Source organism: Ranitomeya variabilis, chromosome 6, assembly GCF_051348905.1.
Source record: "Ranitomeya variabilis isolate aRanVar5 chromosome 6, aRanVar5.hap1, whole genome shotgun sequence".
Lineage (NCBI taxonomy): Eukaryota > Metazoa > Chordata > Amphibia > Anura > Dendrobatidae > Ranitomeya > Ranitomeya variabilis.
Genome location: NC_135237.1, coordinates 236,101,645 through 236,124,710, shown reverse-complemented (window position 1 = coordinate 236,124,710; position 23,066 = coordinate 236,101,645). Strand labels below are relative to the sequence as shown.

Below are 23,066 nucleotides of genomic sequence, written 5' to 3'. Positions count from 1 at the left end.
AAAAGCTGGCCTGCAGTTTGCCAAGATGTAAGCCAAAATCCTTCTGGAAAAGTGTCTTGTAGACAGATGAGACAAGATACAGCATTTTGATAATGCGTAACATTCTACTGTTTATTGAAAATTAATTGAGGCCTATAAAGAAAAGAACACAGTACCTACAGTCAAATACGGTGGATGTTCAAAGATGTTTTGGGGTTGTTTTGCTACCCCATTGGCTGCCTTCACTGTGTGCAAGGCATCAGGAAATCTGAAGATCATAGGATTTTGGGTCACAATGTAGTGCCCAATGTCAGAAAGCTGGGTTTGCATCCTAGGTGATGGGTCTTCCAGAAAGACAATTACTCCAAACATACTTCAAGAAGCACCCATAAACGGATACAAGCAAAGCACTGAAGTGGCCAGCAGAGTCCGTATCTAAATCCCATTGAACACCTGTAGAGAGGTCTTAAAATTGCTGTGGAAAGAAGGCACCCTTCAAATTCAAGAGACCTGGAGCAGTTTGCAAAACAAGAGTGGTCCAAAATTCCAGTTGAGGGATGAAGGAAGCTTGTTGATGGTTATAGGAAGCAATTGATTTCAATTATTTATTCCAAAGGGTGTGCAACCAAATATTAAATTGAGGGTGTCAACAATTTTGTGCAGCACAGTTTTGGTTTTTGTATGAAATTATGTCCAATTTCCCCTTTTTCTCTGTTTTATTGTGTTCTTCCAATACACACAAAAGAAATAAACATAACAAAACGACTAATTGCGATAATTTTGTGGGAGAAATACTTCATTTTCAGGAACAATTTTAAGGATGCCAACACTTTTAGCCATTACTGTATATGGTATCCTTTTATCAATATCAGAAATTGCATGCTATATAAATGAATGCATCCTTTATACCCAACAGTATTTAGTAATTTACAATACTAGTTCCACTACGCCATTGCATTTTCTGATATACACTCTATGACAGTATACATATTGTATTCATTGTTATTATAGAACAAAGTCCAGCTGTGTCAAGGCATGGAGGAATCAGGAAAATGATGACTAAGGGTGCTTGGTCACCAGAAACGCGTTGATATCGCATTTTATTCTCTGTAATTGCTGATGTTTTTATCCTCCACTGAACACATTTTTTAAGTGAATAAAGAAAAGAGTTTATTCACTATCTCGTTGAGCTGGATTCCTCATCATTTTCCTGATTCATTGTTATTACCTCAAGTGTATGTTATATGCGTAATCCATAAGTGTATGTTATCATCAGATTTTATGGCTGTTGATTAGATTAGATAGGACAAAATAACTGAAAACTTCAATGTGTGTAGCTATACTGCTCAAAAAAATAAAGGGAACACTATAATACCACAATAGATATCACTGAATTAAATATTCCAGTCCCTTACATTGTCCTGCACCCGCCGTGTCAAAAGTGTTTTTCAGTTTGGCTAATATTTGCTCAACAGTTCCTCTTTCAATATCCGGCCAGGATTTTACTTCTTTGTGCTGCACCAATTAATTGGCCAATTAGGATGCTGACTTTTTTGTTGTTCTGACAGGGGGTACACCTGAAATAAGCTGCAGAGTCTTTCTTTAAAGTCGCTGAGGGTGTGGGACTCCCCTTAATATTGTGGCAACCAGGCCCCTCCCGATATATAGGGCATGGATAATGGCATTATAGGAGCTGTAGCTGTAGCTGGTCAATTTTGAAAATTTTTATCGTGCGCACCATGCACCATGTGACGCAGTTATGGCGATGTTTTAAAAGCTCATTAAAGTCTCTGTAACACAATTTATTAAAGTCTCTCTTTAAAGTACAGTCTCTAAGCCGCACCTAGTGTGCTGGGTCGGGCTGATCCTGTTCGTGATGCCAAAATGAAATGCCCCCCAGGGACGTAGGGTACTCGGTACCGGGTCCAGTACTTAAAGGGATGTGTCACAGTGGCGGCGACCTGGTCCGTAGTCCTGGGAGCCCATGTTAAAGGGATGTCTTTAAAGGGGTTAGTTGAATAATAAAAGTTTGTGACGCCACCTGTGGTATTCAGTCAGGGGTGACCGATGCTGCTTAAAGGGGTTCACCGAGGTGATGTATTGGTAGCAGGAATAGCATGGCTACCCACAGGGCTCCCGGTGTAATAGATGAAGATCATGATATTTGGTGTAGTAAGAAACTGAGGACACAGGGTTGCTGTCTCTTTACCTCTTTACTTGGTTCAAGGCAGCCACAGTCCAGGGTACCGGATCACGGATGCTGGTGTGGTCTGGCCGGCTTGGAAGCAAATTGGGAATCCTTCTAACCAGGTGGGGTTGGAAGCCTTCCTTCTAGCGCTGTGGTGTTGTAGTCCCTTGCTGGCTTAGGCCTCACACAAGCATGGAGGAAGCCCAGTCGCAGCTTCTCTCTCAAGCTCTTTACTCTTCTTCACTTCTTCTCCCTCTCAGTCTCCTACAGACTGCTCTGGTTCCTTTTCCCTTCCTAGGAGTCACAGAATTACTTGTCTCCATGGCCCCTGCTTTCCTTCCTCTCTCTCGAGGGAGATATGATGTGCACACTGTAGAGTTCAGAAAGGGAGGTGATGGCTGGACATCCAAAGTCAAATATACAAGAAAAACAGCCGCACTCAAGAACAAGGCTGTTTTTCTTGTATATTTTTCTTCCTCTCTCCTCGCTCTCCTCTCACCATCTGTCTAACTCCAACTGCCTAGCAACTGCCTAGCAACTGACTCCTCCTCCTGACCAGAGAAAGGAGCTCCCCTGAAGTTGGGTGTAGAGCTTCCCCTTCTGGCCTGGAGTCAGAACAGTGTTGTATGTGCTGAATACCTGTCAAAGGGATCCTTCCTCACTTCCAAGCGTGTGATCACTCTCCCGGAGAAGAAAGCATTGCCATTGTAACAACTGGTTACCTGGAGTGTTACATATTTACCCCATTAAAGTACTTTGTAGAGCCTTGGTAAAAAAATATATAGCATTCACCTGCGCTGTCTACATTACATAAGCAAAATATAAATGTGTGTAGTAAAGTGGATATATGTTCAAAAACCACTTACTCATTAGATCATCATTGATGATGAGGTAGATTTTCTGATAAACCCTTATTGGTGCTGGTAGAATCTTTTTATAGGATAAGAGAGAGAAAAAAAAAAGAGCAGGTGCTTTTATGTTAACCAAATAAATATAGTAGAATGGTGAGATATAGAATTTCTACTCACTTAGGTACTGAACGGCAATATGCGGTAGGGGACCGTGATTCTTTTGTGTCCACAATTATTACTGGTGTCGTGATGGCTAAAAGTGCTTTTTCCAAGGCTGAACGGTTCCTCCTGCTTAGAAGGATATACACCCTTTTACAAGTGTGATTCTAAATCTCTGTGATCCAGTTCTCACAACGTGAAGTATACTTACTACTGATAACGTCAGGAGTGAAGCAAGGTTTCATTGGTGGTGAGTATGTAAGTTACCATCAGGTGGTGTTTGAAGTAGGTTACTTTAGAGACAGTTACCCGTGCATAAAAAATGAGTGACAATCTTCCTCCAGTGAGACAGTTAATATTACTGATATATCACGGCTTATGCATGCATATGTAATTGGGCTGTACTCACTGTCTCGCTGGTATATAGAGGAGCGGTTCCGAGGAATCTGTGTTGCCGCTGTACCGCCGCCGTAGCAGGTGGGTTAGAACGATAGATGCGGCAAGAGCCACAAGACCGTGAAACCTCGCGTGCCCCGGCCGGAAGCAACGCTGGGGTAGCGGTCGGAGAGGTGGGAGGAGCTACAGGTGACGTCACCAAGTTATGGGGCCAGAAAGAGCAGGTGTGCTAGAGCAGCTAACAAACCAGTGCATTTCAAGGGCTCTAGCGAGGTTTTGCGGTCTTGTGGCTCTTGCCGCATCTATCGTTCTAACCCACCGTCCTGCTATGGCGGCGGTACAGCGGCAACACAGATTCCTCGGAACCCCTCCTTTCTATACCAGCGAGACAGTGAGTACAGCCCAATTACATATGCATGCATAAGCCGTGATATATCAGTACTATTAACTGTCTCACTGGAGGAAGATTGCCACTAATTTTTTATGCACGGATAACTGTCTCTATTTAAAGTAACCTACTTCAAACACCACCTGACGGTAACTTACATACTCACCACCAACGAAACCTTGCTTCACTCCTGACATTATCAGTAGTAAGTATACTTAACGTTGTGAGGACTGGATCACAGACATTTAGAATCACACTTGTAAAAGGGTGTATATCCTTCTAAGCAGGAGGAACCATTCAGCCTTGGAAAAAGCACTTTTAGCCATCACGACACCAGTAATAATTGTGAACACAAAAGAATCACGGTCCCCTACCGCATATTGCCATTCAGTACCTAAATACCGTATATACTTAAGTATAAACCGACCCGAGTATAAGCCGACCCCCCTAATTTTGCCACAAAAAACTGGAAAAACTTATTGACTCGAGTATAAGCCTAGGGTGGAAAATGCAGCAGCTACCGGTAAATGTCAAAAGTAAAAATAGATACCAATAAAAGCAAAATGAATTGAGACATCAGTAGGTTAAGTGTTTTTGAATATCCATATTGAATCAGGAGCCCCATATAATGCTCCATGCAGTTTATGATGGCCCCATAAGATGCTCCATATTAAAATATGCCCCATATAATCCTGCATAAAGGTTAATAAAGGCCCCATAAGATGTTCCATAGACACACTTGCCCAATATAATGCTGCACAAATGCTGATTATGGCCCCATAAGATGCTCTATAAAGATATTTGCCCCATATAGTGCTGCACAAACGTTATGGCCCTATAAGATGCTCCATACACACACTTGCCCCATATACCGTAGTGCCCTACAAACGTTAATTATGGCCCCATACAGACACTTGCCCCATATAGTGCTGCAGAAACGTTATGGCCCCATATAGTGCTGCACAAACATTATGGCCCCCATATAGTGCTGCAGAAACATTATGGCCCCCATATAGTGCTGCACAAATGTTATGGCCCCATATAGTGCTGCAGAAACATTATGGCCCCATATAGTGCTGCACCAACATTATGGCCCCATATAGTGCTGCACAAAGCTTATGGCCCCATATAGTGCTGCAGAAACATTATGGCCCCATATAGTGCTGCACTAATGTTATGGCCCCATATAGTGCTGCAGAAACATTATGGCCCCCATATAGTGCTGCACAAAGGTTATGGCCCCATATAGTGCTGCAGAAACATTATGGCCCCCATATAGTGCTGCAGAAACATTATGGCCCCATATAGTGCTGCACAAATGTTATGGCCCCATATAGTGCTGCAGAAACATTATGGCCCCCATATAGTGCTGCACAAAGGTTATGGCCCCATATAGTGCTGCCGAAACATTATGGCCCCCATATAGTGCTGCACAAAGGTTATGGCCCCATATAGTGCTGCACAAATGTCATGGCCCCATATAGTGCTGCAGAAACATTATGGCCCCATATAATGCTGCACAAATGTTATGGCCCCCATATAGTGCTGCAGAAACATTATGGCCCCTGTTATGATCCTTAGTGGTTGAGGATCACAAATTACTCCAGCTAAGTAACAAACATAGGACAAGCTCTAGGGAGGTGGCAAACTGGACTGACCGCAAATCTGAACCTATCCAAACACACAAGAAGTAGCCGGTGAACGTGCCTAAAAATCCTAGACGTCTCGAGCCAGCCTGAGGAACTAACTACCCCTAGAGAGAAAGAAAGACCTCTCTTGCCTCCAGAGAAATAATCCCCAAAGATATAGAAGCCCCCAACAGATAATAACGGTGAGGTAAGAGGAAGGCACATACACAGGGGTGAAAACAGATTCAGCAAATGAGGCCCACTAATACTAGATAGCAGAAAATAGTAAAGGGGTCTGTGCGGTCAGTAAAAAACCCTTACAAAATATCCACACTGAGATTTCAAGAACCCCCGCACCAACTAACGGTGTGGGGGGAGAAACTCAGTCCCCTAGAGCAACCAGCAAGCGAGGAGATCACATCTTAGCAAGCTGGACAAGAAACATGATGAATGCTGATAATCAAAAAATGAGCGAACAAAAACTTAGCTTGTCTTGGAGACGCTGGGAGCAAGGTAATCACAAGGAATCTGAAGAGCACTGAATACATTGATAGCAGGCAAGGAACTGAGTATCCAGGTGAGCTAAATAGGAAACCCACCAAGGATAACGAACCAGCTGATGCAGCCAACCTGCAGAAAGACAACTCTACACAGTACCGCTTGTGACCACTAGAGGGAGCCTAAAAATAGAGTTCACAACAGTACCCCCCCCTTGAGGAGGGGTCACCGTACCCTCATCAAGACCCCCAGGGCGATCAGGATGAGCCGCGTGGAAGGCACGAACCAAATCGGCTGCATGAACATCAGAGGCGACAACCCAGGAATTATCCTCCTGACCATAGCCCTTCCACTTCACCAAATACTGAAGCCTCCGTCTAGAGATACGAGAATCCAAAATCTTCTCCACCACGTACTCCAATTCTTCCTCGACCAGCACCGGAGCAGGAGGCTCAACAGAAGGAACCACAGGTACCACATACCTCCGCAACAAAGACCTATGGAACACATTATGAATGGCAAAAGATGCTGGGAGATCCAAACGAAAAGACACCGGGTTAAGGATTTCCAAGATCTTATAAGGACCGATGAAGCGAGGCTTGAATTTAGGAGAGGAGACCTTCATAGGAACATACCGAGAAGACAGCCACACCAAATCCCCAACACGAAGTCGGGGACCCACACCGCGGCGGCGGTTGGCAAAGCGCTGAGCCTTCTCCTGTGACAACCTCAAATTGTCCACCACATGGTTCCAAATCTGCTGCAACCTATCCACCACAGAATCCACCCCAGGACAGTCAGAAGACTCAACCTGACCCGAGGAAAAACGAGGATGGAAACCAGAATTGCAGAAAAAAGGCGAAACCAAAGTAGCAGAACTAGCCCGATTATTAAGGGCAAACTCGGCCAATGGCAAAAAAGTCACCCAGTCATCCTGATCAGCAGAAACAAAACATCTCAAATAAGTTTCCAACGTCTGATTAGTTCGCTCGGTTTGGCCATTACTCTGAGGATGGAAGGCCGACGAAAAAGATAAATCAATGCCCATCTTAGCACAAAAAGTCCGCCAAAACCTGGACACAAACTGGGATCCTCTATCAGACACAATATTTTCAGGAATGCCGTGCAAGCGAACCACATTCTGAAAAAATAGAGGAACCAAATCGGAGGAGGAAGGCAACTTAGGCAAGGGCACCAAATGGACCATCTTGGAAAAACGATCACACACCACCCAGATGACAGACATTTTCTGAGATACTGGAAGGTCCGAAATAAAATCCATGGAAATGTGCGTCCAAGGCCTTTTCGGGACAGGCAAAGGCAAAAGCAAACCGCTGGCACGAAAACAGCAAGGCTTAGCCCGAGCACAAATCCCACAAGACTGCACAAAGGAACGCACATCCCACGACAAGGAAGGCCACCAGAAGGACCTAGCCACCAAATCTCTGGTACCAAAAATCCCAGGATGACCCGCCAACACCGAAGAATGAACCTCGGAAATAACTCTGCTGGTCCATCTATCCGGGACAAACAGTCTCTCTGGTGGACAACGGTCAGGTCTATCCGGCTGAAATTTCTGCAGCACTCGTCGCAAATCTGGGGAAATGGCAGACAAAATCACTCCCTCTCTGAGAATACCAGCCGGCTCAGAAACTCCCGGAGAGTCAGGCACAAAACTCCTAGAAAGTGCATCAGCCTTCACGTTCTTCGAACCAGGCAGGTATGGGACCACGAAGTTGAAACGGGAGAAAAACAGCGACCAACGAGCCTGTCTAGGATTCAGGCGCTTGGCAGATTCGAGGTAAATCAGGTTTTTGTGATCAGTCAAGACCACCACACGATGTTTAGCTCCTTCGAGCCAATGTCGCCACTCCTCAAATGCCCACTTCATAGCCAACAACTCCCGATTACCAACATCATAATTCCGCTCGGCAGGCGAAAACTTTCTTGAAAAGAAAGCACATGGCTTTGTCACAGAGCCATCAGAGCTTCTCTGCGACAAAACAGCCCCTGCTCCAATCTCAGAAGCATCAACATCGACCTGGAAGGGGAGAGAGACATCTGGTTGACATAAGACTGGAGCTGAAGAAAACCGGTGCTTCAGTTCCCGAAAGGCCTCCACGGCCGCAGGAGACCAATTAGTCACATCAGAACCCTTCTTGGTCAAATCCGTCAAAGGTTTAACCACGCTAGAAAAATTAGCGATGAAACGACGGTAAAAATTAGCAAAACCCAAGAACTTCTGAAGACTCTTAACAGACGTAGGCTGAGTCCAGTCATGAATAGCCTGGACCTTGACTGGGTCCATCTCCACAGTAGAAGGAGAAAAAATAAAACCCAAAAAGGAGACCTTCTGTACTCCGAAGAGGCATTTTGAGCCCTTCACAAATAAAGCATTAGCACGCAGGACCTGAAACACCATCCTGACCTGCTTCACATGGGACTCCCAATCATCAGAAAAGACCAAAATGTCATCCAGGATAAACAATCATAAATTTATCCAGATATTCTCGGAAGATGTCATGCATGAAGGACTGAAACACAGAAGGAGCATTAGAGAGTCCAAAAGGCATCACCAAGTACTCAAAATGGCCTTCGGGCGTATTAAATGCTGTTTTCCATTCATCTCCCTGCTTGATGCGCACAAGGTTATACGCACCACGGAGATCTATCTTAGTGAACCAACTGGCCCCCTTAATCCGAGCAAACAAATCAGACAATAGTGGCAAAGGATACTGAAATTTGACTGTGATTTTATTCAGAAGACGATAATCTATACAAGGTCTCAAAGAACCGTCCTTCTTGGCCACAAAAAAAAATCCTGCACCAAGAGGGGAAGAGGATGGGCGAATATGTCCCTTCTCCAAAGACTCCTTTATATAACTCCGCATCGCGGCATGCTCTGGTATAGACAAATTAAAAATTCGTCCCTTAGGGAATTTACTACCAGGAATTAAATTTATAGCACAGTCACAATCCCTATGAGGGGGCAGGGCACTGGACCTGGGCTCATCAAATACATCCTGGTAGTCAGACAAAAACTCAGGGACCTCAGAAGGAGTGGAAGAAGCAATAGACACCAACGGAGTATCGCCATGAATTTCCTGACAACCCCAACTTGACACAGACATAGCTTTCCAATCTAAAACTGGATTATGAGTCTGCAGCCATGGCAGACCCAAAACGACAACATCATGCAAATTATGCAAAACAAGAAAGCGAATCACCTCCTGATGTACGGGAGTCATGCACATGGTCATTTGCGTCCAATACTGAGGCTTATTCTCAGCCAATTGCGTAGCATCAATTCCCCTCAGAGGAATAGGAAATTCCAAAGGCTCCAGGACAAAACCACAGCGCCTGGCAAACGACAAATCCATCAGATTCAGGGCAGCACCCGAATCCACAAAAGCCATAACCGGGTAGGACGACAAAGAACAAATCAAAGTAACAGACAAAATAAATTTAGGCTGTGTCGTACCAATGGTGACAGGTTTAGCGATTTTTTTTTAAACGTTTAGAGCATGCTGAGATAACATGAGTAGAATCACCACAGTAAAAGCACAACCCATTTTGACGTCTATGACTTTGTCGCTCAATTCTGGTCAGAGTTCGGTCACATTGCATAGACTCAGGTCTCTGTTCAGAAAATACCGCCAAAGGATGAGCAGATTTGCGCTCCCGCAAACACCGATCAACCTGAATGGCTAAAGCCATAGAATCACTCAGACTTGTAGGGGTGGGAAACCCCACCATAACATTCTTAACGGCCTCAGAAAGACCCTCTCTGAAATTTGCAGCCAGGGCACACTCATTCCATTGAGTAAGCACCGACCACTTCCGAAATTTTTGACAATACACCTCTGCTTCATCCTGACCTTGAGAGATAGCCAGCAACGCTTTTTCTGCCTGATTCTCAAGATTAGGCTCCTCATAAAGCAGTCCAAGAGCGAGAAAAAATGCATCTACATTAAGCAATGCAGGATCTCCTGGCGCCAGAGAGAAGGCCCAATCTTGAGGGTCGCCACGCAACAAGGAGATAACAATTTTAACTTGCTGAGCGGAATCACCAGAGGAACGAGGTCTCAGAGACAGAAATAACTTACAATTATTCTTAAAATTCTGAAACCTAGATCTATCTCCAGAAAACAACTCAGGAATGGGTATCTTTGGTTCTGATATAGGGCTATGAATAACAAAATCCTGAATACTTTGCACCCGTGCAGTAAGATGATCCACACTAGAAGTCAGAGTCTGAACATTCATGTCTGCAGCTGAGCTCAAAACCACCCAGAGTTCAAGGGGATGAAAGAAGCTAAACAGACTGCAGCAAAGGAAAAGCGGGAGGAAAGAAAAAAAAAATGTACTCAGGTCTTCTTTTTATCCCACTTCTGCGATGCATTAAACACTTTTTTGGCCTGCTATACTGTTATGATCCTTAGTGGTTGAGGATCACAAATTACTCCAGCTAAGTAACAAACATAGGACAAGCTCTAGGGAGGTGGCAAACTTGACTGACCGCAAATCTGAACCTATCCAAACACACAAGAAGTAGCCGGTGAACGTGCCTAAAAATCCTAGACGTCTCGAGCCAGCCTGAGAAACTAACTACTCCTAGAGAGAAAGAAAGACCTCTCTTGACTCCAGAGAAATAATCCCCAAAGATATAGAAGCCCCCAACAGATAATAACGGTGAGGTAAGAGAAAGGCACATACACAGGGGTGAAAACAGATTCAGCAAATGAGGCCCACTAATACTAGATAGCAGAAAATAGTAAAGGGGTCTGTGCGTTCAGTAAAAAACCCTTACAAAATATCCACACTGAGATTTCAAGAACCCCCGCCCCAACTAACGGTGTGGGGGGAGAAACTCAGTCCCCTAGAGGAACCAGCAAGCGAGGAGATCACATCTTAGCAAGCTGGACAAGAAACATGATGAATGCTGATAATCAAAAAATGAACGAACAAAAACTTAGCTTGTCTTGGAGACGCTGGGAGCAAGGTAATCACAAGGAATCTGAAGAGCACTGAATACATTGATAGCAGGCAAGGAACTGAGTATCCAGGTGAGCTAAATAGGAAACGCACCAAGGATAACGAACCAGCTGATGCAGCCAACCTGCAGAAAGACAACACTACACAGTACCGCTTGTGACCACTAGAGGGAGCCTAAAAATAGAGTTCACAACAGGCCCCCATATAGTGCTGCACAAAGGTTATGGCCCCATATAGTGCTGCAGAAACATTATGGCCCCCATATAGTGCTGCAGAAACATTATGGCCCCATATAGTGCTGCACAAATGTTATGGCCCCATATAATGCTGCAGAAACATTATGGCCCCCATATAGTGCTGCACAAACATTATGGGCCCCATATAGTGCTGCACAAAGATTATGGCCCCATATAGTGCTGCAGAAACATTATGGCCCCCATATAGTGCTGCACAAAGGTTATGGCCCCATATAGTGCTGCACAAACGTCATGGCCCCATATAGTGCTGCAGAAACATTATGGCCCCATATAATGCTGCACAAATGTTATGGCCCCCATATAGTGCTGCAGAAACATTATGGCCCCCATATAGTGCTGCACAAATGTTATGGCCCCCATATAGTGCTGCAGAAACATTATGGCCCCCATATAGTGCTGCACAAATGTTATGGCCCCCATATAGTGCTGCAGAAACGTTATGGCCCCATATAGTGCTGCAGAAACTTTATGGCCCCATAAATGCTCCATACAGACACTTGCCCCATTTGCTGCGATAAAAAAAAAAAAAAATCACATACTCACCTCTCCGTCGCTCAGGTCCTCAGCACTTTCAATAGTCACCTGACACCTGCTCCTCGTTCCGGGCGCCGATCTGTCTCCTGCACTGACGTTCAGCAGAGGGCGCTGTCATGATCTCCATGGCCAGAGAACTAGCATAAGCCTCTATAGGAACAAGCTCTTGGAAGATGTAACTATACTGACCATGAACTAAACCTACCGCATCATCTAGAAGTAGCCAGGTAGCATGTCCTACTTTTTATCCCTATATGCCCAGCGCCGGCCGGAGAACTAAATAATGCTAGCAGAGGGAAATATAAGACCTGACTCACCTCTAGAGAAATGCCCAAAAAAAAGGAGACAGAGGCCCCCCACATATATTGGCGGTGATATGAGATGAAACAACAAACGCAGCAGGAAAATAGTTTTAGCAAATTTGAGGTCCGCTTTCTAGATAGCAGAAGACAGAAAGCATACTTTCATGGTCAGTAGAAAACCCTAACAAAACACATCCAGAAATTACTTTAGGACTCTGGCATTAACTCATAATACCAGAGTGGCAATTCCTGATCAACAAGAGCTTTCCAGACACAGTAACGAAACTGCAGCTGTGAACTGGAACCAAAATACAAAAACAAAACATGGACGAATGTCCAACTTATCTAGTAGATGTCTGGGAGCAGGAACAAGCACAGAGAGGCTTCTGATAACATTGTTGACCGGCAAGCATCTAACAGAGAAGCCAGGTTATATAGCGACACCCAGATCTAATCAGAACAGGTGAACAGGGAAGATGATGTCACAAGTTCAATTCCACCAGTAGCCACCGGGGGAGCCCAGAATCCAAATTCACAACAGTACCCCCCCCTCAAGGAGGGGGCACCGAACCCTCACCAGAACCACCAGGGCGATCAGGATGGGCCCTATGAAAGGCACGAACCAGATCAGAGGCATGAACATCAGATGCAGTGACCCAAGAATTATCCTCCTGGCCATATCCCTTCCACTTGACCAGATACTGGAGTCTCCGTCTGGAAACACGGGAGTCTAGGATTTTTTCCACAACGTACTCCAACTCACCCTCAACCAACACCGGAGCAGGAGGCTCAACGGAAGGCACAACCGGTGCCTCATACCTGCGCAATAACGACCGATGAAAAACGTTATGAATAGAAAAGGATGCAGGGAGGTCCAAACGGAAGGAAACAGGGTTAAGAATCTCCAATATTTTATACGGACCGATGAACCGAGGCTTAAACTTAGGAGATGAGACCCTCATAGGGACAAAACGAGAAGACAACCACACCAAATCTCCAACACAAAGCCGAGGACCAACACGACGGTGACGGTTGGCAAAAAGCTGAGTCTTCTCCTGGGACAACTTTAAATTGTCCATCACCTGCCCCCAGATATGATGCAATCTCTCCACCACCGCATCCACTCCAGGACAATCCGAGGATTCCATCTGACCGGAGGAAAATCGAGGATGGAACCCCGAATTACAGAAAAACGGGGAAACCAAGGTGGCAGAGCTGGCCCGATTATTGAGGGCGAACTCCGCCAATGGCAAAAAAGCAACCCAATCATCCTGGTCAGCAGACACAAAACACCTCAGATATGTCTCCAGGGTCTGATTAGTCCGCTCGGTCTGGCCATTAGTCTGAGGGTGAAAAGCAGACGAAAAAGACAAATCTATGCCCATCCTAGCACAAAATGCCCGCCAAAATCTAGACACAAATTGGGTTCCTCTGTCAGAAACGATATTCTCAGGAATACCATGCAAACGAACAACATTTTGAAAAAACAGGGGCACCAACTCGGAAGAAGAAGGCAATTTGGGCAGGGGAACCAAATGAACCATCTTAGAAAAACGGTCACACACCACCCAGATGACAGACATCTTCTGAGAAACAGGCAGATCTGAAATAAAATCCATCGAGATGTGTGTCCAAGGCCTCTTAGGAATAGGCAAGGGCAACAATAATCCACTAGCCCGAGAACAACAAGGCTTGGCCCGAGCACAAACGTCACAAGACTGCACAAAGCCTCGCACATCTCGTGACAGGGAAGGCCACCAGAAGGATCTTGCCACCAAATCCCTGGTACCAAAAATTCCAGGATGACCTGCCAACGCAGAAGAATGCACCTCAGAGATGACTTTACTGGTCCAATCATCAGGAACAAACAGCCTATCAGGCGGACAACGATCCGGTCTATCCGCCTGAAACTCCTGCAAGGCCCGCCGCAGGTCTGGAGAAACGGCTGACAAGATAACTCCCTCCTTAAGAATACCTGTGGGGTCAGAGTTGCCAGGTGAATCAGGCTCAAAACTCCTAGAAAGGGCATCCGCCTTAACATTCTTAGAACCTGGTAGGTACGATACCACAAAATTAAACCGAGAAAAAAATAATGACCAGCGCGCCTGTCTAGGATTCAGGCGCCTGGCGGTCTCAAGATAAATCAAATTTTTGTGGTCAGTCAATACCACCACCTGATGTCTGGCCCCCTCGAGCCAATGGCGCCACTCCTCAAACGCCCACTTCATGGCCAAAAGCTCCCGATTCCCAACATCATAATTCCGCTCAGCGGGCGAAAATTTACGGGAAAAGAAGGCACAAGGCCTCATCACGGCGCAGTCAGAACTTTTCTGCGACAACACTGCCCCAGCTCCGATCTCAGAAGCGTCGACCTCAACCTGAAAAGGAAGAGTCACATCAGGCTGACGCAACACAGGGGCAGAAGAAAAACAGCGCTTAAGCTCCTGAAAGGCCTCCACAGTATCAGGGGACCAATTAGCAACATCAGCACCCTGTCTAGTCAAATCGGTCAATGGCTTAACGACATCCGAAAAACCAGAAATAAATCGACGATAAAAGTTGGCAAAGCCCAAAAATTTCTGAAGACTTTTAAGAGAAGAGGGCTGCGTCCAATCACAAATAGCTTGAACCTTGACAGGATCCATCTCAATGGAAGAGGGAGAAAAAATATATCCCAAAAAGGAAATTCTCTGAACCCCAAAAACGCACTTAGAACCCTTGACACACAGAGAATTAGACCGCAAAACCTGAAAAACCCTCTTAACTTGCCGGACATGAGAGTCCCAGTCATCCGAAAAAATCAGAATATCATCCAGATACACTATCATAAATTTATCCAAAAAATCGCGGAAAATATCATGCATAAAGGACTGGAAGACTGAAGGGGCATTAGAAAGACCAAAAGGCATCACCAAATACTCAAAGTGGCCCTCGGGCGTATTAAATGCGGTTTTCCACTCATCCCCCTGCCTGATCCGCACCAAATTATACGCCCCACGGAGATCAATCTTAGAGAACCACTTGGCCCCCTTTATGCGAGCAAACAAATCAGTCAGCAACGGCAATGGGTATTGATATTTAACCGTGATTTTATTCAAAAGCCGATAATCAATACATGGTCTCAAAGAGCCGTCTTTTTTTGACACAAAGAAAAAACCGGCTCCTAAGGGAGATGACGATGGACGAATATGTCCCTTTTCCAAGGACTCCTTTATATATTCTCGCATAGCAGTATGTTCAGGCACAGACAGATTAAATAAACGACCCTTTGGGTATTTACTACCCGGAATTAAATCTATAGCACAATCGCACTCACGGTGCGGAGGTAGCGAACCCAGCTTGGGTTCTTCAAAGACGTCACGATAATCAGACAGGAACTCAGGGATTTCAGAGGGAATAGATGATGAAATGGACACCAAAGGTACGTCCCCATGAGTCCCCTTACATCCCCAGCTCAACACAGACATAGCTCTCCAGTCAAGGACTGGGTTGTGAGACTGCAGCCATGGCAATCCCAGCACCAAATCATCATGTAGATTATACAGCACCAGAAAACGAATAGTCTCCTGGTGATCCGGATTAACACACATAGTCACTTGTGTCCAGTATTGTGGTTTATTATTAGCCAATGGGGTGGAGTCAATCCCCTTCAGAGGAATAAGAGTTTCCAAAGGCTCTAAATCATACCCACAACGATTGGCAAAGGACCAATCCATAAGACTCAAAGCGGCGCCAGAGTCGATATAGGCGTCAGTAGTAATAGATGACAAAGAGCAAATCAGGGTCACAGACAAAATAAATTTAGACTGTAAAGTGCCAATGGAAACGGATTTATCAAGCTTTTTAGTACGCTTAGAGCATGCTGATATAACATGAGTAGAATCCCCACAATAGAAACACAACCCATTTTTCCGTCTAAAATTCTGCCGCTCGCTTCTGGACAGAATTCTATCACACTGCATGCTTTCTGGCGTCTTCTCAGTGGACACCGCCAGATGGTGCACTGGTTTGCGCTCCCGCAGACGCCTATCGATCTGAATGGCCATTGTCATGGACTCATTCAGACCCGCAGGCACAGGGAACCCCACCATAACATCCTTAATGGCATCAGAGAGACCCTCTCTGAAAGTAGCCGCCAAGGCACACTCATTCCACTGAGTAAGCACAGACCATTTACGGAATCTTTGGCAGTAAATTTCAGCTTCATCTTGCCCCTGCGATAGGGACATCAAAGTTTTTTCTGCCTGAAGTTCCAAATGAGGTTCCTCATACAGCAAGCCCAAGGCCAAAAAAAACGCATCCACATTGCGCAACGCAGGATCCCCTGGTGCCAATGCAAAAGCCCAGTCTTGAGGGTCGCCGCGGAGCAAGGAAATCACAATCCCAACCTGCTGTGCAGGGTCTCCAGCAGAACGAGATTTCAGGGACAAAAATAGCTTACAATTATTTCTAAAATTCTGAAAGCTAGATCTATTCCCTGAGAAGAATTCCGGCAAAGGAATTCTCGGCTCAGATACCGGAGCATGAATAATAAAATCTTGCAAATTTTGTACTTTCGTGGTGAGATTATTCAAACCTGCAGTTACACTCTGAAGATCCATTATTAACAGGTGAACACAAAGCCATTCAAAGATTATAAGGAGAGAGAAAAAAAAGAAAGACTGCAGCATAGACAGACTGGCAAGTGATCCAATTAAGAGCACAGAGAAAAAAAAAAAAAAAAAAACTCTCAGCAGACTTCTTATTTCTCTCCTTTCTCAGCCAAGGATTTTAACCCTTTAGTTGGCCGGTCAAACTGTCATGATCTCCATGGCCAGAGAACTAGCATAAGCCTCTATAGGAACAAGCTCTTGGAAGATGTAACTATACTGACCATGAACTAAACCTACCGCATCATCTAGAAGTAGCCAGGTAGCATGTCCTACTTTTTATCCCTATATGCCCAGCGCCGGCCGGAGAACTAAATAATGCTAGCAGAGGGAAATATAAGACCTGACTCACCTCTAGAGAAATGCCCAAAAAAAAGGAGACAGAGGCCCCCCACATATATTGGCGGTGATATGAGATGAAACAACAAACGCAGCAGGAAAATAGTTTTAGCAAATTTGAGGTCCGCTTTCTAGATAGCAGAAGACAGAAAGCATACTTTCATGGTCAGTAGAAAACCCTAACAAAACACATCCAGAAATTACTTTAGGACTCTGGCATTAACTCATAATACCAGAGTGGCAATTCCTGATCAACAAGAGCTTTCCAGACACAGTAACGAAACTGCAGCTGTGAACTGGAACCAAAATACAAAAACAAAACATGGACGAATGTCCAACTTATCTAGTAGATGTCTGGGAGCAGGAACAAGCACAGAGAGGCTTCTGATAACATTGTTGACCGGCAAGCATCTAACAGAGAAGCCAGGTTATATAGCGACACCCAGATCTAATCAGAACAGGTGAACAGGGAAGATGATGTCACAAGTTCAATTCCACCAGTAGCCACCGGGGGAGCCCAGAATCCAAATTCACAACAGGGCGCGCACTGACCACGTTACTGCGCCCTCTGACCTCAGCGTCAGTGCTGGAGACAGATCGGCGCCCGGAACGAGGAGCAGGTGACTAACGTGCAGCGCTGCTCTCCCCGTATACTCACCTAGTCCTGGCGCTGTGTAGTCCCTGGCTTCCCCGACGCCGCAGCGCTTCATCCTGTACTCAGCAGTCACATGGTACCGCTGATTACAGTAATGAATATGCGGCTCCACCCCTATGGGAGGTGGAGCCGAATATTCATTTACTGTAATGAGCGGGACCATGTGACCGCTCAGTACAGGAAGAAGCTGAAGCTGCTGCTGCCGGCGCCGGGGAAGCCAGGGACCTGCAGGGACCGCGCCTGGACTAGGTGAGTATAATTAGACAGCCCCCGCTCCCCCTCCCCTGCCGACCCCCGGGTATGACTCGAGTATAAGCCGAGAGGGGCAATTTCAGCCCCAAAAAGTGGGCTGAAAATCTTTACTTATACTCGAGTATATACGGTAAGTAGAAATTCTATATCTCACCATTCTACTATATTTGATTAACATAAAAGCACCTGCTCTTTTTTTTTTTCTCTCTCTCTTATCCTTTAAAAAGATTCTACCAGCACCTATAAGGGTTTATCAGAAAATCTACCTCATCATCAATGATGATCTAATAATAATCGAGTAAGTGCTTTTTGAACTTATATCCACTTTACTACACACATTTATTTTTTGCTTATGTAATGTAGACAGCGCAGGTGAATGTTATATATATTTTTTTACCAAGTATCTATACTACTTATCTAACAGGTCCACACAGAACCTGTTGTATTCACCAGCAGCATTCTACAGTAAGCAATTGTCTCTTCACCAGCAACTGCCTGTAGTGCCAGTGTTTCAGCTTTTTTTCTTTAGAACTTTGTAGAGCCTCCTTTTGCTGCAATTACAGCTGCAATAATTTGAATAACTGTCAGTGAGCTTTCCACATTTTGCCACAGGGACTTTTGTCCATTTCTCAAGGCAAAACTTCCCCAACTCTTTCAAGTTAGATGGTTTTCTCCAGTAAACAGCAATCTTTAAGTCTGACCACATATTCTCAATGAAATTAAGGTCTGGGCTTTGACTAGACCACTCCAAAAGATTTAAACAATTCCCATTAAATCACTTGTGTTCCTTTAGCATTATGCTTTAGGTCATTGTTTTGTTGAAAGGTGAGCCTCTATCCCAGTCTAAAATCACTAACAGACTGCAACAGGTTTTGCTCAATAATTTCCCTGTATTTCACACCATTCATTTTCCCCTCAACTTTGACCATTTTCCTTGTCCCTGCTGCTAACAAAACACAGCATGATGTTGCCACCACCATGTCTCACTGTGGGGATTATGAGCTGTGTTGTGTTGGCATGGTGAGCTGTGTTGATTTAGCGCCAGACATAGCATTTATCTCAGTGACCAAAAAGTTCCATTTTGGTCTTATCTGACCACAGCAAGTTCCTCTATATATTTTGGGAGTCTCCCACACATCTTTTGACAAACTCTAAACGAGCCTTAAAATTTGTATGTCTAAGGCATTTTTTGCTCACTCTTTCATAAAGGCCACCTCTGTGAAGTGTATAACTCATTGTGGTTGTGTGGACAGAAGCTCCTGTCTCTAAATGGGATCTCTGCAGCTCCTTCAGGGTTACCTTTGGTCTCTGTGCTGCCTCTCTGATTAATGCCATTGCCCGGCCTGAGAGTTTTGGTGGGCGGTTCTCTCTAGGCAGGTTTGTTGTGGTACCATGTTAGTTCCATTTGATGATAATCGATTTCACGGTGCTCTGGAAGGTCATCGGAGATTGGGATATTTTCTTACAACTCATCCCTGACTTGTACTTTTCAACAACTTTGCCCCTGACTTGTTTGGAGACCTCCATGGTCTTCTTGGTGTTGTTTGGTTAGTGGTGCGTCTTGCTTAATGGTGTTGCAGCTTATGTGGTCTTTCAGAGTGTATATATTGACAGACCATGTGATTGCACACAGGTGGACTTCCTTTCACTAAGCATGTGACTTGTGAAGGCAATAGCTTGCACTAGAATTTTTTACTGACTTCATTGCAAAAGGGGTGAATATACATATGCACATGTCAATTTTTAGTTATTTGACCCCATAAATTTAATCTATGCCTGCATTTATCTAACTTCACTTCACCAATTTAAACTATTTAGCTATGATGCATGTTATGTAATGTAACAAAATAGGTAAAAATCCAAGGGTGTGAATACTTTTGCAAGCCACTGTATAATATCAGGGCACAGCTTTTTTTTTTTATTGCAAAAAAGACACAGGGACAAATTCAACTGTTAAGTGCCATCTTGAGTATGTCCAAACTCGCCGATTTTGGTATGATCGGCAGACAGTCTAATGTGTATGGGGTCTCCTGACTTGTGTCGAGGTAGAAGAAAAATAATTCTGGTGGATTTCCAATGGGCGATCCTTTTGTTTTCCACCAGAGATAACCTGTGTCAGAAAAGTGTGGCAATGGGTCTCTACCAGAGAACACAGATGGGAGACATAACTGTCCATCGTTCAACTGAATGCTGTGTAATATGTATGGGGACTTTAGCCGAAAAGAATTACACTGTATTGTAAGATTAAAAGTTGCTTAGTTTGACACTACTACTACTAGATTTTCTTATGTATTTTGATTTTTTTCAGGAATGTGAGCTCTGCTGGAGAGGAGGCTCGCAGAAGAATGAGAGAGTGTGATGGACTGACTGATGCCTTGCTCTTTGTCATCCAGTCTGCACTAGGAAACAATGAAATAGATAGTAAGGTGTGTTAGTTACAATGCTGAATTAAAAAATGCCAGTACATACACCAATTTACATTATCTTTTGCATTTTTGCATGATATATTAAGGATGCTTTTACATACACGAAGCCTTTTTTTAAATAATATTGTGGCTCTTTTACCAGTCATATCATGCTGCTGTTCAGGTTTAGAGTTAGAGGGATGGCCAACTATGGATAACCAAAGCAGAGTCCAATTACAGTTACAATAGTATATTGTACAGGCTTCGGTGACAAAAGACTACATTGTAATACTGAATATTAGCATCTCAGAGTAAGGCCACGTTCACACGTTCAGTATTTGATCAGTATTTTACATCAGTATATGTAAGCCAAAACCAGGAGTGGGTGATAAATACAGAAGTGGTGATGTGTTTCTATCATACTTTTCCTCTGATTGTTCTTCTCCTGGTTTTGGCTTACACATACTGAGGTAAAAAACTCACCAAATACTGAATGTGTGAATGTGGCCTAAAAGTCTGTATTGCACCTATTACTAGGTTCAACAATGTATGAGGCTGAATAACAGGGTAAATAGACAGGATATTTGTAATTTAAAGGAGTGGTCTCAAATACAAAGTAATTTTTATCCTAAATGCCTACTTAATGCCATAATTTAATCTAATTTCTAGCATACAGTACTTTAATTAAAAAGTCCCTCCCCTTCCTTCACTCTACTAACTGATTATTGTTTAGTACTTAATTTTGGATGCCTTTTTTTTTCAGAATCCCAGTGCATTCTGGGATGTTAAAACAAACCATCATCAGGGAGCAGAAGCTGCTGTCACTGCCACAGCCTCTGCCTGCTTCCTGAAACAAAACATCATCAGTGACTTCTGTTTCAAGGGCTGGGCTAATTCCTGCACTACTGAGTTTGCACCAGTCTTCAATTCCAATGTATTGCATACCTCCCAACTTTTGAAGATGGGAAAGAGGGGCAAAGTTTTCATCGTGCAACGCGCGCCGAGGCAAATTTTAGGCCACACCTCTGACCACACCCATTCATAATTAGTCACACCCATATCCACGTCCCAACCACACCCATTTAGCACTGCTGATCACACTGTTTCATATACAATAATTAAACAAAAAAATATGGCCACACAGTGCTCCATACCGTATAATGGCCACACATGATGCTCAATACTGTATAATGGCCACACATGATGCTCAATACTGTATAATGGCCACACAGTGCTCCATACTTCCTGACGAAGCTGCAGGACAGCGAAACGCGCGTCGGGGTCATCTGGGCACCGCATACTCACCTATACCATGGCTACAGGTAATGGATACATCAGATTTCCTTTATAGCAGATGGGATATTGCGTTTTAGCTGGCACCGCCTCCCATACATTTATGGTTAAAGAGATAGCATAGAGGCTGTACACTACTTGTACTCACATGTAGAGGCTTACGCCCCATCTAGTGGGTATATGGAGTCATTGTCTGCTGTAGTACCTTCAGCAATTGTTATAATCTTTGTACATTTGGGTATATAGGTGTTTATGTTAGGTCCCAGGTTGTATGTTTCCGTTGTTACAACTGATAGTCCATCAACGGCAGAGTTCAGGATTTCCATCTCTGCTGTTACTATTTATTACTATTCTCGATATTCCTATACATATACAGTATATGTAATACTATTGTTGGATGTATTTTTCTAGTATATAATAAAGAATTGCTATTTCTATTTTCATTATTGATCGTGTTTACTTCACTATCTCTATTGGTTATAGTTGTTGAGTTGTGGAGAGGATCGCTTTACCTATATTTAGAGGAGTGGTTTTTGGTGGTCTCCATACTGTATAATGACTGCACATGATGCTCCATACTGTATAATGGCCACACAGTGCTCCATACTGTATAATGACTGCACATGATGCTCCATACTGTATAATGGCCACACATGATGCTCCATATTGTATAATGACCGCACATGATGCTCCATACTGTATAATGGCCGCACATGATGCTCCATACTGTATAATGACCACACATGATGCTCCATACTGTATAATGACCGCACATGATGCTCCATACTGTATAATGACTGCACATGATGCTCCATACTGTATAATGACCGCACATGATGCTCCATACTGTATAATGACCACACATGATGCTCCATACTGTATAATGACTGCAAGTGATGCTCCATACTGTATAATGACCGCACATGATGCTCCATACTGTATAATGACTGCACATGATGCTCCATACTGTATAATGACCGCACATGATGCTCCATACTGTATAATGACCGCACATGATGCTCCATACTGTATAATGACTGCACATGAAGCTCCATACTGTATAATGGCCACACATGATGCTCCATACTGTATAATGATACCACATGATGCTCAATACTGTATAATGACCCCCCTCCTGTATGCATGGCTCATCTCCCTCCCATCCCATATACATGGCTCATATCCCCCCTCCTGTATGCATGGCTCATATTCCCCCACCTGTATGCATGGCTCATATTCCCCCCTGTATGCATGGCTCATATTCCCCCCTGTATGCATGGCTCATATTCCCCCCCTGT

At 44.3% G+C, this 23,066-nt stretch overlaps 1 protein-coding gene across 13 annotated transcripts in view; it reads left to right on the top strand.

Moving 5' to 3' along the window:
- CTNND2 (catenin delta 2) overlaps positions 1–23,066 on the top strand; it is a 3,400,942-nt gene that overhangs the window by 1,942,632 nt on the left and 1,435,244 nt on the right. For all 13 annotated transcript variants that reach the window (XM_077269511.1, XM_077269508.1, XM_077269506.1 and 10 more), the window contains one exon: positions 20,379–20,496. In XM_077269511.1, coding sequence (XP_077125626.1) covers positions 20,379–20,496 — 118 coding nt within the window. The remainder of the gene's footprint in view (positions 1–20,378; positions 20,497–23,066) is intronic.